The following is a 25,614-nucleotide window of genomic DNA, read 5'->3' as shown; positions in this document are numbered from 1 at the left end:
TAGGAATACTGTAATAGTCATATAAATAATGACATTCAGTATTATATACTCGTGTCCCAGTCTAATCTCCATGTTTATAATCATAAAGGTGTTACACTCTCAATGCCTCAGCAACAAACCACTCGATGTGTGGATCATATGCGAGCAGGATGGTGTTATTGTGAGTGGCCACTGCACATGTATGGCAGGTCTGGGAGAAGTCTGCTCACACATAGCAGCAACACTTTTTGCTGTTGAAACTTGTAAGCTATTTCCTTTTGAGTATGGCACAGCTTTAGTGTTTCTAATATTAATTTAACTATTTAAATCAAATTTTGAGTAATTATGTATTTCATGTAATTGGATCATGAAATATAAAGCGAGTGTTCGCTTGGTTCCCAGTCAACACGTTTAACGGCAGCAATCCACTTCTTCCTCCGCTCTTGATCAGCGGGGAACCGGTAAAAGGATAAACCCTTCGTGCTTTTTCTGTTAGAGCACCCTACTGCCACACAACAAGCCATTCTGACTGAAAATGTTAATCACTCTCCAAAAATTTCCGTGTGTGAAGTGAGCTGTGGCTTGATACCCAATATGGCAGATAAACAAACTTGACCTCTGACCTAGGTTAAAACTCGTAATTTTAGAAGCAAAAGAAAACTTAAAAATTTAAAACTATGTATGAGTGAAAATCATTTAAAATAAGTCTTAATTATTGTAAAAAACCCGTCAATTTACCCATTTTCTAACCATCATCGTTTTATGATACAGCAATCAAAACCAAATACTGAAGGCTTATCAAAAAAAAAAAATCTTTGCCCCAGATTTCCTGGTTGTTATTTCTTTAATAAGAATAGTAATAAAAGCCAGAATAGTTCAAATCAAGCGATCTGAGAAATAGGGAAAATTTGGCATCTCGTAGAGGTGAGCTTCAACAGTTCGAAACTGAGTACAAGTTAAACAATCCTAAAATTGTAAAAAAAACATCTGAGATTTGATTTTTTTTTTACTTTGATTTCAAGAGATAAAATATTAATACTCGATGTTTTGGGACCTTTTATTATCCCAGTAGCTTTTAAAGTACGTACAGCGTTATTCAATTTTTGCTCATAATATTTTCAGTGAGCTTCGCGCTACTCATCTCATTATCTCTAACCGCTTTATCCTGTTCTACAGGGTCGCAGGCAAGCTAGAGCCTATCCCAGGTGACCACAGGCGAAAGGCGGGGTACACCCTGGACAAGTCGCCAGGTCATCACAGGGCTGACACATAGACACAGACAACCATTCACATCTACGGTCAATTTAGAGTCACCAGTTAACCTAACCTGCATGTCTTTGGACTGTGGAGGAAACCAGAGCACCCTCTTCACGCATATTTACAAGAGAAAAACATACCAACAGACATCGAAAAACTGGAAAAGAGAGCAATAGATGAAATATTGTCAAAGTTCTATTTGGAGGTGAGGAAAAGTGACGGAGACTTTTACAAGAGGACTGCACTAGTCAGTATTCGTGCAGGCATTAATCATCATTTGAAAGATGCATACAACGTTGTATATGTATAATAAATCATATTGGCTGGCTTTTTTCATGGTATATTAGATATGCATAGCATGATATTGAACTCGTCTTCCACTCATTCAATATCATGTTGACTGAATGAAATATATCTGATCGACCACTCAACACCAGCCAATATTCTTTAAAAATATAGTATGCTGAAGGTTTTCAGTGTTAAGAAAGAACCATCTTGAAAAAGCCATTATGAAATATAACACTGGCTGAAATAAAATAGAAAAGATGTATAGAAGCCCTATTACAAATACATTTTTTACTTAAAAGAACAAGTAGTACACTGGATTAAAAACAAACTCTTTCATAATATTTACATGACTTTATTTACTTGTACATTTTTACATAATTTTCTGACTCATTTTTATGCATATGCATTTATTGCAGATCTTATTCACGTAGTTACAGTACCAGTCAAAAGTTTGAACACGCCTTCAAATTCAAGGGTTTTGTGTTATTTTTATTAATTAAGACACTTCATGTCTTAAAGTAATGATGGATGTCATTTCTCTTTACTTACTTGAGCGGTTCTTGGCATAATACTGTATGGATTACTACAGTTGTGGAATAGGGCTATTAACTGTATTATTATTATTTACTATTTTCTGTTTGATTTCAAACGCATTAAGAAGGCAAGAAATTGCACTAATTAACTTTTGACGAGGCACCTGTTAATCAAAAAGCATTCCAGGTGACTACCTCATTCGATTAGATTAGATCAGGGGTTTTCAAAGTGTGGGAGAGTCAGCCCCCCCCTCGGAGAGCAAATAAACAACAGCGCCCCCCCACTATTGATTAAAAAACAAAGACACTGAGAAATGGTCCTATAAACAACTTTACCAATATAAAAGATTACCAGGACTACAAAAATGCAGAAAAATAGGCTTTACTTATCCAAATGCACCTGTTGGATCAAAAGTTAAAGTGCAGAGAACCTCACAGCACAACATGAAGTTACCTTCAAATATAATATAAATGCCTCAGCTTTCATGTAAGAAAAAAAACTATTAATACTAGTGCTGTGTGCAGGCAGTCTCTCCTGAAGACTAAATTAAACAATAATCATAAACTAATAAAATAAATGGCTCAGGCTTCATAGAAGGAAAAAAAAAATTGAACAGAATCTCACAGTATGATGATGAAGCTGCCTAAACAATGGAAAATAAAATACCATTTTGGCAAAAATGTTGGCATCCATTACTTTCTTGTATTAAGTAAAAAAAATAATAAAGTGCACACAGTGCTTCACTGTAAACATCACACACTTTCAGTAACAGAATTTAAGCCTATATAAACACTGACTCGCACATCATGCAATGTTGCCAGATACTGCTGACGTTTTCCAGCCCAAACCTTATACAGTACAGCTATGGAACCAACTGCCAGAGGATATCAGAAATGCTCCTGCTGTTGGCAGTTTTAAATCTAGGTTAAAGACCAAGCTGTTTTCAGATTCTTTCTGTTAAATAATTAATATTGTCTTTTTTTATATAATTTTTACTTTCTCTGCATGTTTTAAATTTACTTTAATTTTAACTTTATTCTATTTTATTCTTTATTCTATTCTGCTGGTTTCTTTTTTTCTCCTCCTATTTCTACTTTATTTTATTGTTTTATTTCTACTATTGTTTAATTCTTATTATTTTCTTTTAATTCTTTTAATTTAATTGTTTTAGAATAAAAATAAAATTATTTAATGTAATTTTTTTTTGTTATTACTTCTGTAAAGCACATTGAACTGCCATTGTGTATGAAATGTGCTATATAAATAAACTTGCCTTGCCCAAAATATGTTCAAAACCTGCCAAAATGCACTTAAAACCAATCTGGCAACACTGCGCGCATGCTGCTTCTCTTGAACGTATACACGGAAGTAAGGTGGAAGGTAGTTTGTCGACGTCACCTCAAGACGACGCCAACGATTGGTCAAATTTGCGGGAAAGTTGCGGTGATTGGATATAATTGTAACACCGCCCTGAATTCGCGGGGATTGGTTGAATTTGCGCTGAAGTTGCAAATCGCAACATCCTGGAGGCTTTGGTTTTTTTTGCTTGGCCCAAACTCTGTCTCCTCACTCACTGTAGCTTTAGGTACTAAAAATCGATCCATTTTGTCTCTGGTAAAGGCTCCTCACGTTGCGCCCCCCCTGAAGAACTCTGGGGGGGCGGAAATAATTAACGGAATTGATTACGTCTATGTTTTTCTCCTATTACACACCTGGTTTTGTACAAAAGTTGCCTTTTCCTTTAATTTCCCTGAGGGAATCCTCCCAAAGGGATCAATAAAGTTTTATCTAATCCAGGGCTTTTCAAAGATAAAGTTTTATCTAATCCAGGGCGCCCCACACTTTGAAAAGCCCTGGATTAGATAAAACTTTATTGATCCCTTTGGGAGGATTCTCTCAGGGAAATTAAAGGAAAAGGCAACTTTTGTACAAAACCAGGTGTGTAATAGAAGAAAAACATAGACGTAATCAATTCCGTTAATTATTTCCATTATATATCGAACATGAAAAAATATTTTTAACTTTGAAATCATGAATTGACAGGAGTCGAAGTTGGAGGAGTCAGCCATTTTGAGATTGTGGGCAACTATAAACCAATCAGAATCTTTCGTTAATGCGCCTCCCTCTGATCTGTGACGTCACTGGGCCCATGAAAACAGTGTTTACAAACAGATCACTGTGATTAGGAGTCCCGGCGGGTGGCTTGTATTCGATTCGTTTATATCCCAACCTTGTCAGCTGTCAGATTTATGTTCATGGACCCGGTAAGCTGGTAAATAATATTTATTTATCTTTTTCTTTACCAAATTCTAACAGAAAACGAGAGCGCCCGAAAGGGAAAACCGAGCCGAGCCGCTTCACGCATGCGCAGTAGGCTTGGTAGGACAAATCCAAATAGGAGTCATTCAGGATTCAGCCATGTTTTTGCTCTGTGTTTTTACTCAACCAAAGTTATACAGTATTATGAGCTTTAAGTTGCATAAATAAAACCATTTGGTGAAACTTTGAAGAAGCGATTGTACTGGTTTTTTACCTTATTACCATGAAGCACTGAAGAGTTCTTTTCAGTGGTGGGCCGCATGACGTCACACAGTAGATCAATATGGCGGAACGCATCTTCGCTGAGCTCAGCGCAACCCCATGTTATTAAAAGTTAAAAGATACCAGGGATTAAAGCAAAAAAAAATCCTGAGCCTGAACTTTGTCGACACAGGCAAGAAACTAATATATATATATATATATATATATATATATATATATATATATATATATATATGTGTGTGTGCACGTGTTTTGGATTGTGTGTTTATTTTCAAGCCATACTAGGGGGTTTGTGGGGGCAAGGGATCAGAGATTGCATGAATGGAAAATTAAATTTGACTTTTGAAAATCCAATACCAAAAACGGCCAGAAGATGGCAAAAGTGCATCTACTATATCTACCTCCTGTATGTACCACATTTCTTTTGATATCCAGTTTTGGTGCTCAGCGTTGTCCTTAACAAGTAATAAATTAACCTACAGTCACAAGGTGAACTGTTACAAAGGTAGATGAAATTCAGTATGGCATTTAGAGAGCATTAAAAGTTTTAATAATTGAAATAATTTAACAATTTCACCATTTCAATAACTTTGAACATCAGTAGTAGAATGGCAAATTAAATACACAAATGTTATTTAAACCAATAGAACGTTAACATCAAAAACCCAGTAACATCAAAAACATTAAATACTACATAAAATGATAACTTAAATCAGATAAAATTCAACAAAGTGCTTCAGTAAGGTTGGAATGATCACAACCTGTTTCAAAAATGAAACATAAAGTGCTCCATTTTTTCCCCTTTTTACTGGGTGCTGAACAAAGTGCTACATTTGCATATCCAAAGTACTTTTCAGTGAAGTTGGAATGATCACAACTTGTTTCAAAAATGAAACACAAAGTGCACTATTTTTTCCACTTTTTACTGGGTGCCCCAGAGTTCACGAACTGCATTTTGCCCACGCCACCATGCAATTCCGTTTTCTCTCCCTCGCCCTTCTCTCCAACACAAAAGTTCATTTATTTTATTTTTTTTACTTTTTACCCTCTCTCCGTTGAATGGAGCCATAACGGCGCGAGGTGACTTTCCGTGTCGATCTTCAGCACTGCACCGCATCGAAGCAAGGAAGAAATGAGAGGAGGGGGTAAAGGCTTTCCTTAGACCCGCCCCATTCTTCTTCTGATTGGCTAATACTGTCAGTTTCAGAGCGCTCCTTTACTACCATTGGCTGACAAACACGAGGGATTTCGACGGTCATTTTTTTTTTTTTTTAATTGCCGTCAATTTATTTTCGATTTATTATTTTTTTAAATCCACGGGCAATCACTACAAACCGGAAATCCGGCATGGTGCCGGAGAACTTTAATCCCTGAGATACTGTTATGCGGTCTGTTCTTTCTCTATAAATTCCATGATCGATTACTTTATATATTTATCTATCTATACGTGGTGATTTTGTACAAAAGTTGCCTTTTCCTTTAAGATTCCAGCAGCATCATTACAGATAAACAGAGAAAAGAAATAGAGAAACTCTACTGAATAACATTATTAACCTCATGAAGCTGGTTAAGATAATACCAATAGTGTGCAAAGCATCATCAAGGGAAATGGTGACTACACTCTAAAAAATAATGGGGCCATAGAAGAACCTTTTTCAGGGCTTCAAAGAACCGTTCATGCAACAGTTCTTTAAAGAACCATTTAAACCATTTGTTTGAGCAGTGAAGACAGATTTGTGTAAACATAGCCTATGTGCATTGACCAGCAAATGGCAAGAGAATGCCAGGCTCTGAAGAACCTTTTGCATAATGTAATGGTTCATCACAGAGTTTTGACTCTCCATGGAACCATCCAGACATTTGAAGAACCACTGAAGCACCTTTATTTTTTAGAGTGTACGTCGAAGAATCTAAAGTATGAAATATTTTTTGACATTTTTTTAACCACATTATTCCATATATGCGCCATACGTTTTCATAGTTTTGATGTCTTCAGTATTGTTCTACAATGTAGAAAAAAAAAAGTCAAAATGCAGCAAAACCTATGAATGAGTAGGAGTGTCCAAACTTTTGACCGGTTCTGTAGATCTTTTATAATTGTCTAATTTATTTATTTACAACTTAATCAGAGGCCAATCTGAGACTTTTCATAATATGGCATTTATCTTTTTTTTTTAAGCCAGTCAGACGTAGAGGCGTGACTGATCAGCTGTACCTATAAGATGGACCTGGGAGTGACTGTGTGGCACACCCAGATGACATTGGACACCGAGATAGAGAAAGGTCCCGAGCTGCAATGCTCCATCTGCTTCACCACATATGACAAATGTCTTCAAAACACCCAAACAGCTGGACTGCACGCATATGTTCTGTCTGGAGTGCCTCATGGCCATCTCCATGGACCCTCAGGAGAGCAAAATCTCATGTCCCTTCTGCCGACACCCTACCACCATCTCTAAAAACAGCCCGCCAGCTCTGACTACCAGTCGTGAGGTTCTTTGTCATCTTCCTATGCACCAGCAGCATGAGGAGCCCATGTGGCTCGATGGGGACAAGCTGTGCTACAGTACAAGCAATCGCTTAAGGCAGGCAGGCCAGATTTTTGCATCTGCATTGACATTGGTGCCAGGAGGCATGGTGCAGGTGCTCCGCCTCAGACACACTCCAGGGAAGACCTGATGGCAACAAGCCATTGGTTGATGATTCTGTATCTGTTTATTGAAAGCATAGTGATTGTGGTGCTGATTGTGTTGCACCTACTGCGGTCTGCCATCACTATGGAGCTGGTGTTCTCCAAGTCCCGCATCCCACACTCCAACATCAGCACCTCTGCTCCGTGAATACTGGCGCAGCCATAACTGACTGACACACACACACACACACACACACACACACACAAAGAGGTTCATCTCACACTCCTGAGCTCTGTACATGCAGCGATGATGGGCAAGACACAAAATAAACCTGATTAGAAACGAGAATGGGCTTGAAACCAGAGTCCAAAAGCATCAGTGTAACATCTCAATTCCGAGTCTTATTAGTGTTCTTTTTTTTTTAAAGTTCAAAACACTGTCAGAAATGTACTGGCTATTCATTTTCAGCAACCATTTTATCTTGGTCAGGGTTGTGGTGGATGCAGAGCCTATTCCAGGGACACTGCCTCTTGCACCCCCTATTGGGAAAGTGTAAAATCATTTGTATCTGTAATCCACCCCCAATCAATAACAAGCAAAAATCTGAAATTGACAATCCAGACTGTTCTTTTATTTTACACAAAGAGAGGCATGAAATACTATAGCTATTTAATGAAAGACAGCATCCAGTTTCAAAGAAGAAAGCTTTAATGGAATTTAAAAGTTTTACATTTCATTATTAAAGTATTCCTGAATGTGGAATTTTACATTTCATTATTAAAGTACTCCTGAATGTAGAATTTTAAAAGCAAAAATACAATTAAGATACAATTTGCAAGTAGCCCAATGTTCACGTGTCATCAGTAACATTAGGTAATTTAACTAGCCTGCAAACTAACTGCTATTGTAACTCTATTGTGCTGTTGTCACAAGTAGACATGAAGGCATTTATCAGCAGGCAGAACCTGTTAGAACGTACTTACAGAACATTTTGTTTTTCACTAGCTTTCGCTGAGCAGCTAAAACTTTCCACGCACATCATCCTCGAATCCGAGGGGTGATTGGTCCAGAGCTGAGGAGCTTATTTTATGACACAAATAACTGTGATCATATGTAATGCTCCTTGAGTCTAAGACCACATACAGGTTTGTAAGGAAGAAAAAAAAATTATATATGATTGAACCTGAACACCATTATACATAATTAAAATCCTACATCATCTAGGAGTTAAACATTAAACATCATATATTTGAATTCAGGGGTACTTTCATAAAAAAATATAATTACACATTCTTATGCCTTTTTAAAAAAACATTTAAACATTTAGTGTAAAAGAATATTTTCTTCAAACTACCGACTGACTGTAAACTTCAAGATTTTACCTACCAAATGTATCAAATTGCCTTCTATATATTGGGTATAAAGGATTTGGTCTAAATTTTAAGCGTATTTATACTAGATTTAGAAAAATTATTCTAATAAATCATTATTCTTTGGTGAGAAAGGTCCAGTATCCTAATACTTTAAGGCATCTTTACCTGAACAGCAACAGAACTGCACACAAAGTCCTTCCCTATTCCTCACCACCCACGATCTGATATGCAGGACTTTTATTGCGGTAAAGGCAGTAGTGCTGAATCATAAATATGATGTCGAAAAATATAGAGAAGATGCCCAGTCCGAATTTCGTTGGGTCTCCAAATATGAGTTTCCACTGATCTGCAAAAAGAAAAGAAATACTGAAAGAAAGAGTTACATAATATACAGAACATGTACTTAATCTGCATGTTCCTGAGTGCATCTTTGGCTTTTGTGTGCATTTGTTCCATCTATATCCAGATCTACTTTGTGAATGGCCTATCCCAGGAGAAAGCCCAAAAGAAGTGACGCTGGGATTCAAACATTAGAAACTGCATCACAGGATTACAAAAAGGAGAACGTCTGTGGCACACCTGAGCCTATCACGTCTCTCGGCTTTAATTAAAAAAAAAAAAAAAAAACACACACTTTGTATGTTCCAGGGTTCTAACTAGACCAAAACATCAGCATAGTGGCAACCAGTAATAATGGCTGGAGGTTCGGGGGTTAAAACTCATGGGTTCTACATGCTCGGAGATGCATTCTAGTGCATTTCCTGGCACTTGCAGGCCTCCCTGAAAGTCACTCTTTTTTGATAATTTTTTTTTTTTGCCGAAAGTTGCTGTGATTGTTTTTGATTGAAGACTAATTAATGGTCAACTATACTGGTGACATTTTTATGGAATAAGAATAAAACCACCAGTTGATGTTCATCAAGTGTCAGCTTTATTTTTAGCTTCAGCCATTCAATTACAATACATGACGATCCAGATTTAACTCGGGGACTGGCACGTATGATATGCATGGCATGTAAGCACCTCTTAACACAGATGGCACTTTACTGCAAACACAGCATAAGGAAGGACATAAACCGGAATCACATGATCAGTGACAATCTCCTACATAGTTGCCAGAGTAGTTCTATGTACTGGGTGCTTACTTGGACGGGGAGTGGACTACGTCCGAATGTAGAAAATTCACATGGCAGCACACCATCGCTGCCGCGTGGGGATAACAAGAGAAAATTAAACAAAAGACCACATTTTCAAGATCGACAAGTTTTATTAGTGTAGCAGCAACTTTTACAGGCATGTCACAAATATTGTGGGCATAGCAATAAGAAAACATTGTGTATCGGTCCAATATGCTGAAAAGGCCTAGTTAGAACCTTGTGTTCTGACACTATGCTAGTGTAAGTTCTAGCAGGTAAATGACAGACAGACATTAAATACCTGTTGAATCCAACTGAATCTTATTTTAAAATGTTTGCTTTATTATGTACTATATTAACCAAGAGGAGAAACATACTGTAACTCTTGGTTTCCCTTAAATGTCAAATTCAGTTTCAGACTTGAGTGCTCTTTTGAAAACCACAGAACTGAAATCAGTTCAACATTCAATTTCACATAGTACGATACAAATGCAAAATAATGACCTTCACATTTTAGCATTTGCATGATTGCATAGCCTGGAGCATAATGCTGTATTCAACTTGACTCAAAATTCAGAATTCTATCATCTACATTCAATCTACAACAGGGTTCCCATTCCAAGTCAAATGTTAAATTCCCTGACGTTTTCCTGGCTTTCACTGACAAAAAAAGCTGAATTTCCATTCATTTTCATTCCATGAATTTACAAGTTTTAGCATGCTAAAAACAAAGTTCCCCTATATTCCATGGCGTGGCCTTAAAAATCTCTTGACTTTCAATGTCTTTTTTTTTTTTCGGGCTGGAATGGAAGAACTCGAGTGTCCTGCAAACAGCCCTACCCTCAAGCCCAGAGTTAGAATACCCAAACCTCCCCAAATAGGAAAACAGATTTTTTGCAGCTAAACTCTCAAATGCTGTCCTAGGAAGTGGGATGAACATGAAATGTTCTGCAATTTGGTCATGATGGAGCCTTTAAAAAAAAAAAAAAAAAAGGTGAGACAATAGGAGAGGATGATCCTATATCTAGGCAACGGTTTAAAAAAAAAAAATCAAAGGAACGCAGATTCTGATATACATTATACACAGTATATGCAACGCATTTTGACAGAATTGTGACTGGCGGCTTGGAGTAGTTCTCAGCTTCTATTACTGAGACATCTGAGGTGTCCTAGTAAGCAAATGCCTTGGTGGATAGTTAAGGAACTTGTTGGCATTATGGCAACATTTTTCACTGCAGTTTTGCTAACGGAAAATAAGCTGGTGGAAATCCACAAAGAGTGAAATAAGAGCACATTCAAAAGTCAAATGGTAGCAATTAGGTAGTTCTGGAACAATGAAGCTGTTAAATCATTATAGAAACCTGATAACACCAACTTCCTGTTTTAGGAAGTGAAACATGTACTGCATCTTCAGTCAACCACATCGCTCAAGAGTAGACATTTCAGTACCTGACTTTTGAAGCAGGTATTTTGCATTGTTTTACATAAAATTTTTGCCAAGCTGCCCTGATGTGGATGTCATCTTGTCAGCATAAATGTTGAGTGAACTGTCTAAAAGGGAAAATTCTCTAAAGTTCTTCTCTATCTTTTGTCTTTACTCTTGATCAGTTGAGCTCTTGAAATAAAATTGTTTACCCGTATCTGTAAAAACTGGAGTAAAATGTAATAGCCTATTATGCCATTTTAAACTATATGTGCCCTCTGCTGTCTAAACAACTCAATTACACTTAGGAAAAACTAAAGAGGTTATATGCAGCCTGATGATAATCATGATTTTTTTTTAATTTCATCAATTTGAATAGGTCATACTGTAAATTTGTATCACGATATGTTGTCGTACGATATATCATTACATGCCTAATGTTGATCATTTCTATAATAGTAATAAGTGCATGAAAAGGCTTGGGTACAAATCTCTTAAAAGAAGGAAGCCTGCACACATTTAATTGGAATAGTTACACAACTGTTTCAACTATACATACCGATTAAACATTTGTGTAACTCTTCCCATTATAGCAAATGACTGAACGAAGCTAAATGTGCACAAATTTCATTCTTTAAAAGTAAGTCCAACATTTATTAACAGAAGCATATTGACAGGTTTGATTTCCTTTAATATATTGTGGTATAGAGACTGAAGTAGAAAGAGTTGGAGCGGGGATGTCTAACATCACATACAAACAAAGCAAAATAAAAACATTTCTTTGCAGTACTGGTATGCTGACAGGATCATCCTGTCGGCATACCAGTACTGCACAGAAATGTTTTTATTTTGCTTTGTTTGTATGTAATGTTAGAATAATCCGATGATTATTCTATCCAACACTATATTCTCTGTGTTGATCTCAACAAAAGTATTCTTCTCTCTGCGTGTGTGTGTGTAATGTGATTGCTTATTCTTACTATTGTTATAGGACTGCAGGAACATCTGAAGCACACTGAAAGTCCCTCCTGTTAAATCCAGTAGCACGTTGCCAATGCTCCAGCCCTCTGTGCTTTGTCTTCGATAGTTCATCCAAGCCTACAAATGGTGAAAAAAGTGAGACACAATAATAGATCATAAATATAAAGCTACAAGCAGTAACTAGCAGATACAAGCACCGAGGGTGAGGCATAATCAGTTACATGACACCATAACGAGGTATCAGTGAAGACAACTGGTGGTAAATGTCATTTACAAATCAATAAACTGTGTGCTACCACTTTCTATTACAAGTAGAAGGTGCTATAACCATGCTGGTTTCGGGGAAGCCATGGCCTAATGGTTAGAGAAACAACTTTGGGACCAAAAGGTTGCTGGTTCGATTCCCTCGACAGCAGGACTGGCTTAAGTGCCCTTCAGCAAGGCACCTGACTCTTTCACTCTGGCAAGAGTGGTGGCATACCTTGTGTCTGATTAGCCAATGAAAAACTCATGTGATTATCAGTTCGGGCATTGGACCCGACCAACTGAACTGACTGGCTTGAGGAACAGTACATTAACATGCATCCGAAATATCAGCTCCATTATACAACACATTGTATAATAATTAAGGAAGACTTTCTGTTTAAACAGTGTCATAATTAATTATGACGTCTTGCCATGGCATTGCCATTGAACATATAATCAATAACATAAGTGTTGTATTTTCAATGCTGTCAGGTTACACTCACAATATTGAAGTGTGTATGATGAGGTCCTGTGAACTTCATTTCATTCATTCATCTCTATCCTGTTCTACAGGGTCGCAGGCAAGCTGGAGCCTATCCCAGCTGAACACGGGCAAAAGGCGGGGTACACCCTGGACAAGTCGCCAGGTCATCACAGGGCCAACACAGACACCCATTCACACTCACACCTACAGTCAATTTAGAGTCACCAGTTAACCTAACCTGCATGTCTTTGGACTGTGGGGGAAACCGGAGCACCTGGAGGAAACCCACGCGGACACGGTGAGAACATGCAAACTCCACACAGCAAGGCATTCGCCGGCCACGGGGCTCGAACCCGGACCTTCTTGCTGTGAGGTGACGGCGCTAACCACTACACTACCGTGCTGCCCTCTGTGATCTTTATGCTACGTTTTGAAGGAGGAGAATGTAAAAAAAATTATTTAATACTTAAATCATATGTTCCTGCCTTGTGATGACCTGGCGACTTGTCCAGGGTGTACCCCGCCTTTCGCCCGTAGTCAGCTGGGATGGGCTCCAGCTTGCCTGCGACCCTGTAGAACAGGATAAAGCGGCTAGAGATAATGAGAGATCATATGTTCCTTTACCAGTTGTTGGCGCTATGACAATGAATCACTAGTTTCATGTGTATGTGATTATGCACCCTTATTTGACATATATGGTAATACTCTGAAATGTTTGCTTTCTAAGCCTCACTTCCTGTGTCCAGCTGGTGACACATGACATAAGTGATTCATTGTCATAGTGCATATTAAATAATCAGGAACAGTCACATATATTTAACAATCACAGTTTCTGTTTGTGACGTGACACAAATGGCACCATGACCATTGCTCATCACTACTGGCATGTACATGCGAGTTTGATGATGAAGCACAGATACATGTGAACCTCAGGTCCACGATGTACGGTGGAATTATGCCTCATTTCCTGTTTGTGTGTGGCTTGACATGCTAACTGGTTGCATCATCATGGCAAAACTGAGATATTCAAGGATTCCTCATCTCATCTCATTATCTCTAGCCGCTTTATCCTGTTCTACAGGGTCGCAGGCAAGCTGGAGCCTATCCCAGCTGACTATGGGCGAAAGGCGGGGTACACCCTGGACAAGTCGCCAGGTCATCACAGGGCTGACACATAGACACAGACAACCATTCACACTCACATCTACGGTCAATTTAGAGTCACCAATTAACCTAACCTGCATGTCTTTGGACTGTGGGGGAAACCAGAGCACCCGGAGGAAACCCACGCAGACACGGGGAGAACATGCAAACTCCACACAGAAAGGTCCCCATCGGCCACTGGGCTTGAACCCAGAACCTTCTTGCTGTAAGGCAACAGTGGTAACCACTACACCACCGTGCCACCCCCATTCTCTCAAATGCTTCTATGAAAGAGTACAAAAATTAAAAAAAAAAAAAAAAAAACACCATACCTGAGGGACATACTTAATCAGTGTTATGCCCAGTTTAATGTAGGAGAAGTAGTACAGGTAAGTCAGCCACGAGATCTTCTGAGCAACAGCAACAAAAAGTGTGACGAAAGCAAATGTCCAAGCAACCACCAGGAAAAAAATAGCCACCTTGGACACCTTTTGGCCTCCTCGCTAAACAAAAGTAAAATGTTTTCAGATTTGATGCTTCACATCCAAATGCATAATACAAGCTTGAGTAGGGTTATGTAAACATTTTGATCTCTTCTACACGTATGAATTATACACATTGATGTACGTGTTATTTTATCCAATATATGAAAATGGGGGGAACGGACCAGGCATGGACTCACCTCATACATTGTACATTGGCAGATGTACACCAGAGTAAGGACCACTGCATGCAGACTGAAAAACACATCACTGGAATCCACTGGATTGACACCATTTGGATACGTTTTCAAGAATTCCTCCTGTTGATATATAGTTATTCATAAAATTATTGTTAAATAACTCCTGAAAAAATGTCTGTGCATGTTAACAACTTCATCTAATAATGTTATATGTCTGTAAAGAAGCTTTAACAATGACATTTCATTATTTCCAGTACAAATAATGAAAGGACACACTGCACATCATGAAAGATTGTCAAATGATTAAAAAAAAATAATGTTGATTCTATGTTTACCTTTATGTAAGGTATCCAAAAGAGACCGATATTGAAGACACCATAAGCAATAAATCCAGTGAGGTTGAGTGTGAGAAAATCAAAGCTCAGGCCCACCACACTGGAAAATAATATTGCAGAATTAATTCTGATGGATAAAAAAGTGAAACCTGTGATCAAATCTCAATACTTGGTAGGATTTCTACCTCTTTCTTTTCCAGTTTTCATACGCCTGCGGATAGAAGGAAATAGACCAGGCTAAAAAGTAGATCCATCCAATGATTTTGATGATGATATCAAGAACCTTGCTCCTGATGACCAAAAATATGATTCGAGTTTGAAGGCTATAGAGAAAAAAAAAAAAAAAAAAAGAAGACATGAAGGGAACATGACCATATATCAGGATACAATAATATACTGGTAAGCCATGCTGACGCATTGAACTATAAGCAGATACTGTGATAAACTGAAAACTATTGAATTGGATCGTTATCATAATGCAGCTCTCCCCACCCCGCTTATATAATCCTGGTCTTTCCAGGGGGTCCCTGAATGACTGACTTTTTTTTTGACATCACATGACTGATGAAATTACTATCAAAAGTATAAAGGTCATTATAGCCAGTGTTCTCCACGGGCGCTTTTAAAGTGGCGCACCGCCACGTTCGCCATGACGTCACGAAATGGTCATGTAATGTTTTGGTTGGCAAGAGGTTATTTATAAATGGCCGATCGGAGTTATCGGGTCATTAATTAATTATGGTAGTCTCGTGTTGTGTTATCGGCTGCACATGCAGATTTGACAAGAATGATCCCAAGAGCTTTTACCGCATACCAAAGAAACCTGAAGCTCGCCGAAAGCTTTGGATCGCAGCAATTAAGCGTGACAAATGGGAACCTACTGACAACGACCGTGTTTGCTTTCGACACATCTGGTAAGACGCATGATTTTTTATTATTTTGCAGTTTAATCTTATGTTAGATAAAATTTCCTCATCAGAAACAATTCGTTGTGCTATGACATTGCATGGATATCAACCAAAAGAGGAGTAAAAACGCACGAACAGCTGATTTGTATGCAGTACATGAGTACGATTTCCGCAAACGCACTTGCGGCAAATTTATGTACTTTTTGCAGTATAAATATTTGACATTAGAAGATTAGTCAAACTTTTCATGATATGTATTTGAAGATAAATAGCATAGCCTGGATTTAGAACACTGCTTGTGCATTCTAAATGTAGAACTTGCTTAAGTTTAGTACTGTACATCTTTGTTGTGTGCGTGTGAAGCAACAACATTAACTTATGTTTCAAAGATTATATTGTGCCTATTTAATCTTTGTCTTTTTATTATTAGGCACAGAAAGCAAACATAAATGAGTTTCAATAAAACAACTGAACACTCATATGCATCAAGAGACTTGTAGGCTTTCATTGATTCTTTTGTGTATATTGAAGGCGTATCAATCACATACAGGTAGATATCGCCAAAGGTCAGGTCAGGTGCTTGGATTTGGGTCCCATTTGTCTGTAACTGCGTAAGGATCAGGCAAAACTTTGGTGCCACTGTTGTACAGAAGCTTTGCTGCATATCTTTGCTTAGCATCAGTTGGCAACGAACTTGCATACTGCGATAAATCGCTATGAAAACTAGGTGATGATGCAACTTCGTCAGCTATTGTGAATGGTTCTTGCCAACCAATTTTATGCGCATGCGCAATATTATGTCACGCTCTAGTTTGGCGAATGCTCCCATAATTCTGGCCCACCGCCCTTCCCTTGGCCAAAAAAAAAAAGTAACTTCATCAGTATACACCAAATAAATCGTAAAGTATTGGCTTTATTATAATTTTGTAACTATTTAACACACAGAAGACCATTAAACAAATGCATAAGGGGTACCTGAAGTGGCCACGCAATTGCAATAGAAAACCATCCGGCTGGCTGCATACAGATTGTGACACAGAGCTCTGCAGATTGAGGTCTATTCCTGCGTTACACTACACCGCACCACATTACACTATACTGACACACAGTAACGCTTTAAGCGACAAGCAGCAGCTAAATAACTTTGTGGGTGTTTGTAGCGTTATTGTGCAATGGTTACGCTTATCTATTGTTTTTTCTGACCATACACAGTTACAGTAATCATATAACAGCATGCAAACACACATTAAATTCACGTCTTTTATTTTACATATCTGTGATTGTGTAGGCGAGAGCTGCATTTTCCCCTTGCTTCCCTGTGGTTGTTTACTGCAGGACTTCAGGGTTCCTGGGTCAAAGGACCCGAACTATGGAGGCTGGGGTGGCTTTGTAGTGCCAGTCTCGCGCACGCGCACCAGCACGTGCATGGATTGGAGTGGTTTCACCCAATTAACATCAATTATGTGTATTGTAAAAAAAATGTATGCATTTATTGTAATTGGGTATTTTGTTTATGCATGGAAGTTCATTTATTTTTCACACAGAAAAAAAATATAATTCAGGGATACACAACAGGCGCATCAGTCTCAACTGAAATGTCAAATGAGTCTCACATTGATAATAAAAATATGCACAGTAAGAATGTGCTAATTTTTTGTAAAATGATTTTAACAATGATTTAGCATTTCCTATCCATTTATTGGCCAGTTTCACTGTCAAAAAAGCCCAAAGTCCGTCAGCTTCAGGGGGACTTTGTCCCCCTGACCACCTACCAGGGCTCCACCCCTGGACCCCGTTGGGGGCCTAGGCGACCCCCAAACCCCCACCACCAGCTTTTATTTTTGAAAAGTGGAGAACACTGATAGCTAATATTCATCATCATAATTGACCATTTGAAAGAAAATGGGTTAATCTAAAAAGTCAAAAACTACAAAGCAAGATAAACAAGTTTAACTTGAATCTAAATGGAATTTTAATAATACCAGGAAGTACTGTTAATACAAAACAGTGTCTGTATCTGGGCGAGAGGAAAGTTCAGGAACAAAAAGCTCTAATGGCTTAATTTAAATGAAGATGATGGTACATATGTGCACTGTTGCTCTTAAAATTAAATCTGTGCTGTGATAGTACGGAGGGTCAAGCCATGTGATTTTTGCTTTGATTGCAATGGTAATTCTTTTACTCTGGTAATAATCCCGGTCTAAAAAATTTGGAAAACTTCTATTTTATTTTATTTATTTACTTTGCCTTAGTATTTACAAAAAAATAACTAAGATAAAACTAAGACGGGGAAGCCGCAACAGCCGAAGCCAATTACTGCGGGCCCCTCAAAAAACGTTTACAAATATTAACTTAAAATATCAAATAAATGTTTCAAGTTTTTAAAAGCAACAGGTAATTTTCTTTGTTATGTCGCGTGCCGTATTACATCTTAAGCATATCGATTTCCATGTGCGTGGATCTTCAGGATGGTAATTCGACTGCAATGCTTGAATATAGCATTGCAGGAGTGAAGATTTGAATTTTAAAAAAGAGGTCATCTTCAGTTCACGGAGTTCTTTCGGTAGAATATTCCATATCCTTGTAGATCTTATAAAGGTATGATTGTTGGTATGTTAAAGTCCGGCAAAATTGTTGTTTAAAGGTAACTCCAGGTGAGTTTGTACTTCTTGTTGACCTTGTCTGTTTGAGGACACTTGGTAAAACTTCAGGATCAAGATTTGTCAGGCCAGTAATTAGTTTATAGAAGAACACCACCATGTCACTAGCACAATGGAAGTAGATTTGTCATTAGCAGTCGTTCTTGGTAACTAACATTACAAATGTTCGGCATACCTAGCTTTTGTAGCCTGTCTTTGCACTCTTTCACTCTTCCTTATTAGTTCAACTGATTGTGGAGCCCATACCTGAGTAGCATACCCTAAGTGGGGGTGCACAATGGCAAGATAGATAGTACGTTTTGTGCGCTGCAACTCAAGGCATTTCGTTGATCGTTTTACGTACCCTAACAACTGGTTTGCTTTAGCACTCTGTGTGAACACTTGTTTTTTCCATGTTAAATCAGTAGAAATCCAAACCCCAAGATCACATTCTTCGTTGGTTCACTGAATAAAGGTCTTGTTCATTGAGTAGGGATAGAAGATCTTGTTCTTTTTCCTACTTATTGTCTGTACTTTACATACGGTTTCGTTAAATGCCAGTCTAGACGTTGATGACCAATTATTCAGATTTTCTAAATCTTTCTGCAGAAGGTCAGAATCTATCAGGTTTGAAATTGGGTTTATCAGCTTAGTGTCATCCGCAAACGTTGCTACTCTGGACGATGTTAATGTCTCTGGTAGGTCGTTGATGTAGAGCAGAAATAAAAGAGGACCAAGTATTGAACCTTGCGGTACACCTGATGTAACTGGTAAAGGATTAGAAGTAGCCCCAAGGACAGTGACTTGTTTTCGATTCGAGAGGTGAGACTGGAACCATCTAAGGATCTCATCACTGAAGCCGTATTGATGAAGTTTGACGATTAGTTGGCAATGGGAGACCTTATCAAAGGCTTTAGACATTAAAGGCATCAATGCGCTGCCGAAGCGCGCAGAAGGTGTTAGTACGCCTGTCATTATAGTGCGGACTTTCCATAGCATAGAAAATCGCTACGTTTCAATTTGTGTAACTGAACTTGTTTCATATCACTGGTCATATAAACCTATGTAAACAGGAAAAACGCGGAAGAGTTTGGTCGCATCTAACTACAGCCCCAAAAAATACCGTTGGCCATACTGAGCCTAGCTACATTGCTAACAGGAGTGACAGCGCGTCTGACTGACTGGGAGGTCGCGCAAAGCTCGGATAGGTACGGAGCAGCTCGTCTCAATTCAGGTAAGAGCATATTTCATTATGGAAATACGGTGGACTGTTCCTTTAAAGCTTCAAATACATAACGTTCCATGACTTTGGAAACCAGAGATAAAAGTGAGATTGGACGATAATTCTCCATTTGATCTTTTTCACCCTTTTTATGAACGGGAACAATATTAGCTACCTTCCAGTCGTCTAGAACAATACCAAGCCTGAGCAATTTATTGAATAAAGCACACAATGAAGTCTGCTATAGTCTCTGCCATAACCCAGTGCAGGAGTGTCATACAGCTACATTGTGTCCTGGAAGACTGACTATAACTTGCGTTCATTTTTTTGTAAGCAAGAAAATAAGCTCTTGCCTTTTTGTTTTTGAGATAATGGCTAAACCATGACGATTGTCCCTCATGTTTAAGTTTGTTGTTTTTTCGCCCCTTATTAAACGCCACTATAACCAAGCTAGCAACATCCCCTGCCGTAGACAACCACTAACTTCTTACAGGAATAACAAATGTACCATCAAACAACAAATTAACACCATACTCTCCAAACCCATAATAAATATTTCAATACAAGCATGTTTGTGTTTCAGGGTGAACCTTTCTTCAGAAAAGGAACAGAAAGCAGTAAAATCATAAGCTTTGATTGAGCTAAAGTGTAAACCAAAGACATTGATTAATGACAAGCTGCATACCTTTGGATTTCAGTGTTGTTGCTGTACAGATAAGCAGTGACCTGTCCAACGCTTTTTGCTTGCACTTCAAAACAGGTTGATACATTTTCTGCTGGTAAAATAACCTGTGGAGTCAAGCCAAGAGAAAACACACACACTCAAGCTAATGCAGTATGCTTCAGTTAAAAAAAAAAAAAGCCATTTTATGTGCCATAATGCCAGACTTGGCTTACTTCTTGTGGAAGATGAATTATTGAAGAGATGTTTGTTGAGTTATATGTAATATTGAAGTAGATGTACACAGTAACATTCAGAGAAGAACTGCAAAAAAAAAAAAAATTGAATATTTTCAGTACTACACTCAAAGGATGTTTAACCAAAACATACAGTACTGTGCAAAGGTCTTAGGTACATGCAAAATTAATGCTGGAGAGCAAAAATGCCTTAAAAAATAAATGTTTCTACATGAATAAAAAATAAAAAATTAAGAAATACTATAAAGAGCAGTAAGCAGTCTGCTTTCAGATGCTCCTGTTATGGGTCGCCACAGAGGACCTGTTCTGCATATTTGATCCGGCATGGGTTTTACACCAGATGCCCTTCCTGACGCAACCCTCCCCAGTCTATCCGGGCTTGGGACTATCACTAAGTATGTACTGGTTTGTGCAACCCCAGTGGCTGGGTATTTTTACCTAATCTGCATGTCTTTGGACTGTGGGGGAAACCGGAGCACCCATAGAAAACTCAGAGAACATAAAAACTCCACCCAGAAAGGGTCATGAGGTGAGTTTCAAACCCACACTGAAAAAAATGGCTTGTTAAATTAACACAAAAAAATCTTGTACATCGGTTGCACTTATTAAAATCATATCCACTAAGACCAATTAAGTCATGTTCAGTCAAACAAACATGACTTAATTGGTCTTAGTGGATATGATTTTAATAAGTGCAACCGATGTAAAAGATTTTGTGTTAATTTAACAGGCCATTTTTTTCAGTGCAGAACCTTCTTGCTGTTAGATGGCCATGCTAACCACTGCACTACCGTGCCACCCAAAGTGCAGTAAAACATGAAATTTTCAATATTTGGTATGACAACTCTTTGCTTAAAAAAAAAAAAAAAAAACGTCTCAAGTATAAATTTGTGCAATTTTATAAGGAAATTATCTGGTAAGTTTTACTGAGCATCTTGCAGGCTTTGTCACACAAATATTTTTCTGTCACATTTAATTTTGTGCTAGAAAACGAATGTTTGGAAATCTATAATGGTTTTGCACTGATTCAATAATGTGGAAATCATAACATATTTAAAAAATAAAAAAAATTTGTACTAAAAAACACCCAGGGTGTCTAAGACTTTCACACAGTACTGTACATTTCCATTAAGATCATAAATAATCAGCCAAACTGACAACACATACCAGTACTTGAATGCTGGTCTCACCTTGCTGTAATGGTGATATTTTTCGAGACTTTCTCCGCCAAGGAAACAGGAGGTGGAGCACTCAGGAACACCCTGCCATCTGTAAAGATATATCTCAGTGTATACAATGATATGTTATGATCTTGTTATACCACCTGCACATACTATGAATTAGATTTAATAAAAATAAAAACTTAAGGCTCACCACATTGTTTCGTGAACACACAGACAGACAGAAACAGCAGTGCTAGTGCTCCTGTCTGCATCTTCTTCAGCTCAGAAAAATGTTTACTTCCCAGTCTGCATGGAACAAACCAGGAAGCCATTAATACAGGGACAAACTGTCATTAATAACCAAATAATTTCCTCAAAGGAACAAATAATACCTGACTAACAGCTAACAACACTTTCTCTCTCCATTAACAAACCATGTCTATAACTACTAATAACAGGAAGTTCTGGTTTTTTTTTTTTACTGTCTCGAATCTTTGAATCTTGCTCAGTGAACGGAACGAATCTTTTTTCCGAGTGTGATGTTGTAGCTACCTTATAATGTTCTTAAGCACTAAAACCAAAACGGTTTGCTTCACTTGGGAAAGTATAAAACGCAAGTTTACTTTTGTTAAGCTCTTAAACAGCATTTGGGACCATAGCCAATTGAGTTATTCAGTTGAAATGACTGATTACTTCAGTTGCCTGTACGAGAACACTGCTCCTATCAATAAAATTATCATTCTTCATTGTATGACAGCTGTTCACATTACCCTACCTGGTCATTCAAGAACCACAGTGTACTCGTTCCAACGAAAAGGCAAATTAAATATCCATTCAGTAACTGCATTAGAGACGGGTAGCTACCTACAGAAACGCTCTGCTTGACCAGCGAACGTCTGCAGGTTCTCCACGAACAGCGCTGGTCATGTGACTGCTGTAATCACGTGAATAATGCACAAGAGACTCACAGACCTGAGCAGCGCGCATGCGCAGCGCAAAATGAACGCATAACTCCCGAGTTATACAAAAGATTAATGCTGCATTCATGTGCTATGGGAAGATGATATTTTCCAGTTGGGAAGTGGTATTTACCAGTGTGTTGTGTTCACATGCTTTTGTTGTTGTTGACAAATTAAAGATGGTGGACCAGATTCAAGTTAGCAATAGTTAGTTAGCTATCGTTAGCAATAGCGTCTGCTCTGGATAGGTAAAAACAAACCATAACAACACATTTTTAAAGGAAACGGATTTCTAACGTATTATATTACACTTGTTAATGACGCAACATTGCATAGACACAAAAAACTACCCACTAATACTAGTAAAAAAAAAAAAAAACTTTAGTAGCGTACAATGCTTAACATTCAAGTGTCTTGTACCGCTCGCCGCCATGTTGAAAAGGTTAAAGTTCATCTCATCTCGGCAACTCGTGTATCAAAATTTTCTACGAGTTGCCCAGTGGAAAATACCACAAGAGGGGGCGTTCATGTGTGCTTTCCATGTCAGCGTTTGGTATTTACCATAATTCCCATAGCACATGAACGCAGCATAATTCAAAATGAACGAATCGTCACTAATAACTACACGGAATGCTTCCGAAATTTGGACAAACATGTACGTCATGGAAAAGTAAGAAATGAAAACAACTACCTGCAGCGAGCGCTCAAGCTGTAATCTCCGAGCCGACTCTCTCTAGTGAAAGGAATGCAAATACTGTACCTGTCTGCTCCAGGCGAGCTGCGGTGCATTGCTGTCTTTATAAACTTAATGCTCATCAGAAATGTTGCAGACCAATACAGCCACACAGTGGTTAAATTGGCTTTTGTAAGGAGGGGGAGCCCTTCTTCACTCACAATGGTCAATATCTCTCAAAACATTTTTATTTATCGCACCATCGGTTTAATCATAGTTAACAGAGGGGAATGATTAGGAAAGCCGGCAAACTTCAAAGGACCGTCCTATTGTTTCGTATTTGAGGTTGAACGGTACCATCACGTGACCACGACCGTGCAGTCAGCTCCCCCTCAGAGAGCAAATAAACAACAGCTCGTCTCGTCTTCTTCCGCTTATCCGGGGCCGGGTCGCGGAGGCAGCAGTCTAAGCATGGAAGCCCAAACTTCCCTTTCCCCAGACACCTCGGCCAGCTCCTCGGGAAGAACACCGAGGCGTTCCCAGGCCAGCCGAGAGACATAGTCCCTCCAGCGTGAAAACAACAGCGCCCCCCAATTTTGTTGTTGCTAAACTTAAAGGAACAGTCCACCGTACTGCCATAATGAAATATGTTCTTCTCTGAATTGAGACGAGCTGCTCCGTACCTCTCCGAGCTTTGCGCGACCTCCCAGTCAGTCAGACGCAGTCAGACGCGCTGTCACTCCTGTTGGCAATGTAGCTAGGCTCAGTATGGCCAATGGTATTTTTTGGGGCTGTAGTTAGATGCGACCAAACTCTTCCACGTTTTTCCTGTTTACATAGGTTTATATGACCAGTGACATGAAACAAAGTTCAGTTACAGAAATTGAAACGTGGCGATTTTCTATACTATGGAAAGTCCGCACTATAATGACAGGCGTACTAACACCTTCTGCGCGCTTCGACAGCGCATTGATACCTTCACTCAGGAGTTGTACCATTTTTTTTTAGACAGGGCGGACGGACCAGGGCATTTGCCCGCCTGGCCGTGCCCGATGAGGAGTGCTCTTGGCCGGCTTGGGAGGAAGACGGCAGCCCCTCCTGGAAGTGTGGTTTTACCATGGGCCTCATGCGGAAAAATGACAAAGTCCCAATTTTACCATGGGGCTCGAGTTGTACCATTTTTTTAGACAGGGCGGACGGACCAGGGCATTCGCCCGCCTGGCCGTGCCCGAAGAGGAGTGAAGGTATCAATGCGCTGTCGAAGCACGCAGAAGGTGTTAGTACACCTGTCATTATAGTGCAGACTTTCCATAGCATAGAAAATCGCCACGTTTCAATTTGTGTAACTGAACTTTGTTTCATGTCACTGGTCATATAAACCTATGTAAACAGGAAAAACGTGGAAGAGTTTGGTCGCATCTAACTACAACCCCAAAAAATACCATTGGCCATGCTGAGCCTAGCTACATTGTTAACAGGAGTGACAGCGCGTCTGACTGACTGGGAGGTCGCGCAAAGCTCGGAGAGGTACGGATCAGCTCGTCTCAATTCAGAGAAGAACATATTTCATTATGGAAGTACGGTGGACTGTTCCTTTAATGTTCCATTCGTATTTTTTAAAAAATGGTTGTTGTACACATTTTTATTTTTTTCTTTTACACATTTTAAACATCTGTGCTTTTTAAAGCATTTTTTTTTACACATTTGTGTAAAAAAAAACATCAGTGTTTTTTTTTTTAAAAACATCTTGTTTTACACATCTTAAACATCTCATAGCATCGTTAGCTAGCACCTCTTGGCAGACAACACACTGTGGCAGTGGAGCATCTTCAGGTCCAGTCCATGAAAATCCAAACTTTAAATAATCGTGGTCATACTTCCTTCTTTTTTTTTTGCTTGGCCCAGACTCTGTCTCCTCACTCACTGTAGCTTTAGGTACTAAAAATTGATCCATTTTGTCTCTGGCAAAGGCTGGCTGAAGTTCGCTAAATGTCCGCAATAGCAACTTATTCTGGTTTGGTTTATTTTATTTTATTTATTTTTTTCGTCACTTTGCGCCCGCCCCCAAAGAACTCTGGCGCCCCACACTTTGAAAAG

The 25,614-nt window shown here is 38.7% G+C and overlaps 1 protein-coding gene and 1 pseudogene across 10 annotated transcripts; one reads left to right on the top strand and one right to left on the bottom strand.

Moving 5' to 3' along the window:
* Positions 1-4,825: 4,825 nt before the first annotated feature.
* ctns (cystinosin, lysosomal cystine transporter) lies at positions 4,826-24,090 on the bottom strand. Of its 10 annotated transcripts, XR_009656695.1 has the most exons (13): positions 22,754-22,969; positions 22,097-22,191; positions 21,913-21,991; positions 20,702-20,789; positions 20,490-20,593; positions 15,221-15,358; positions 15,036-15,135; positions 14,701-14,820; positions 14,351-14,521; positions 12,145-12,262; positions 8,771-8,951; positions 7,360-7,461; positions 4,827-7,274 (listed from the first exon to the last, which is right to left on the bottom strand). XR_009656695.1 is itself a non-coding variant. In XM_060941639.1 (12 exons), the coding sequence occupies exons 1-11, from the start codon at positions 22,930-22,932 to the stop codon at positions 8,806-8,808; spliced, it is 1,338 nt and encodes a 445-aa protein (XP_060797622.1). In that variant the 5' UTR covers positions 22,933-22,969; the 3' UTR covers positions 4,826-7,461; positions 8,771-8,805. The 10 variants fall into 10 exon arrangements, 9 of the variants coding, with proteins under 9 accessions (XP_060797622.1, XP_060797623.1, XP_060797625.1 ...); XM_060941639.1 differs by having other exon boundaries at positions 4,826-7,461; XM_060941640.1 differs by lacking the exons at positions 4,827-7,274; positions 7,360-7,461 and adding an exon at positions 7,923-8,361.
* On the top strand, positions 6,786-7,439 carry LOC132899025 (RING finger protein 223-like; annotated as a pseudogene).
* Positions 24,091-25,614: the final 1,524 nt, after the last annotated feature.

The sequence above is a fragment of the Neoarius graeffei genome, chromosome 15 (assembly GCF_027579695.1).
Source record: "Neoarius graeffei isolate fNeoGra1 chromosome 15, fNeoGra1.pri, whole genome shotgun sequence".
In the NCBI taxonomy this organism is placed as follows: domain Eukaryota; kingdom Metazoa; phylum Chordata; class Actinopteri; order Siluriformes; family Ariidae; genus Neoarius; species Neoarius graeffei.
Note: the sequence above shows the minus strand (reverse complement) of the source record. Positions and strands in the feature narration are given on the sequence as shown.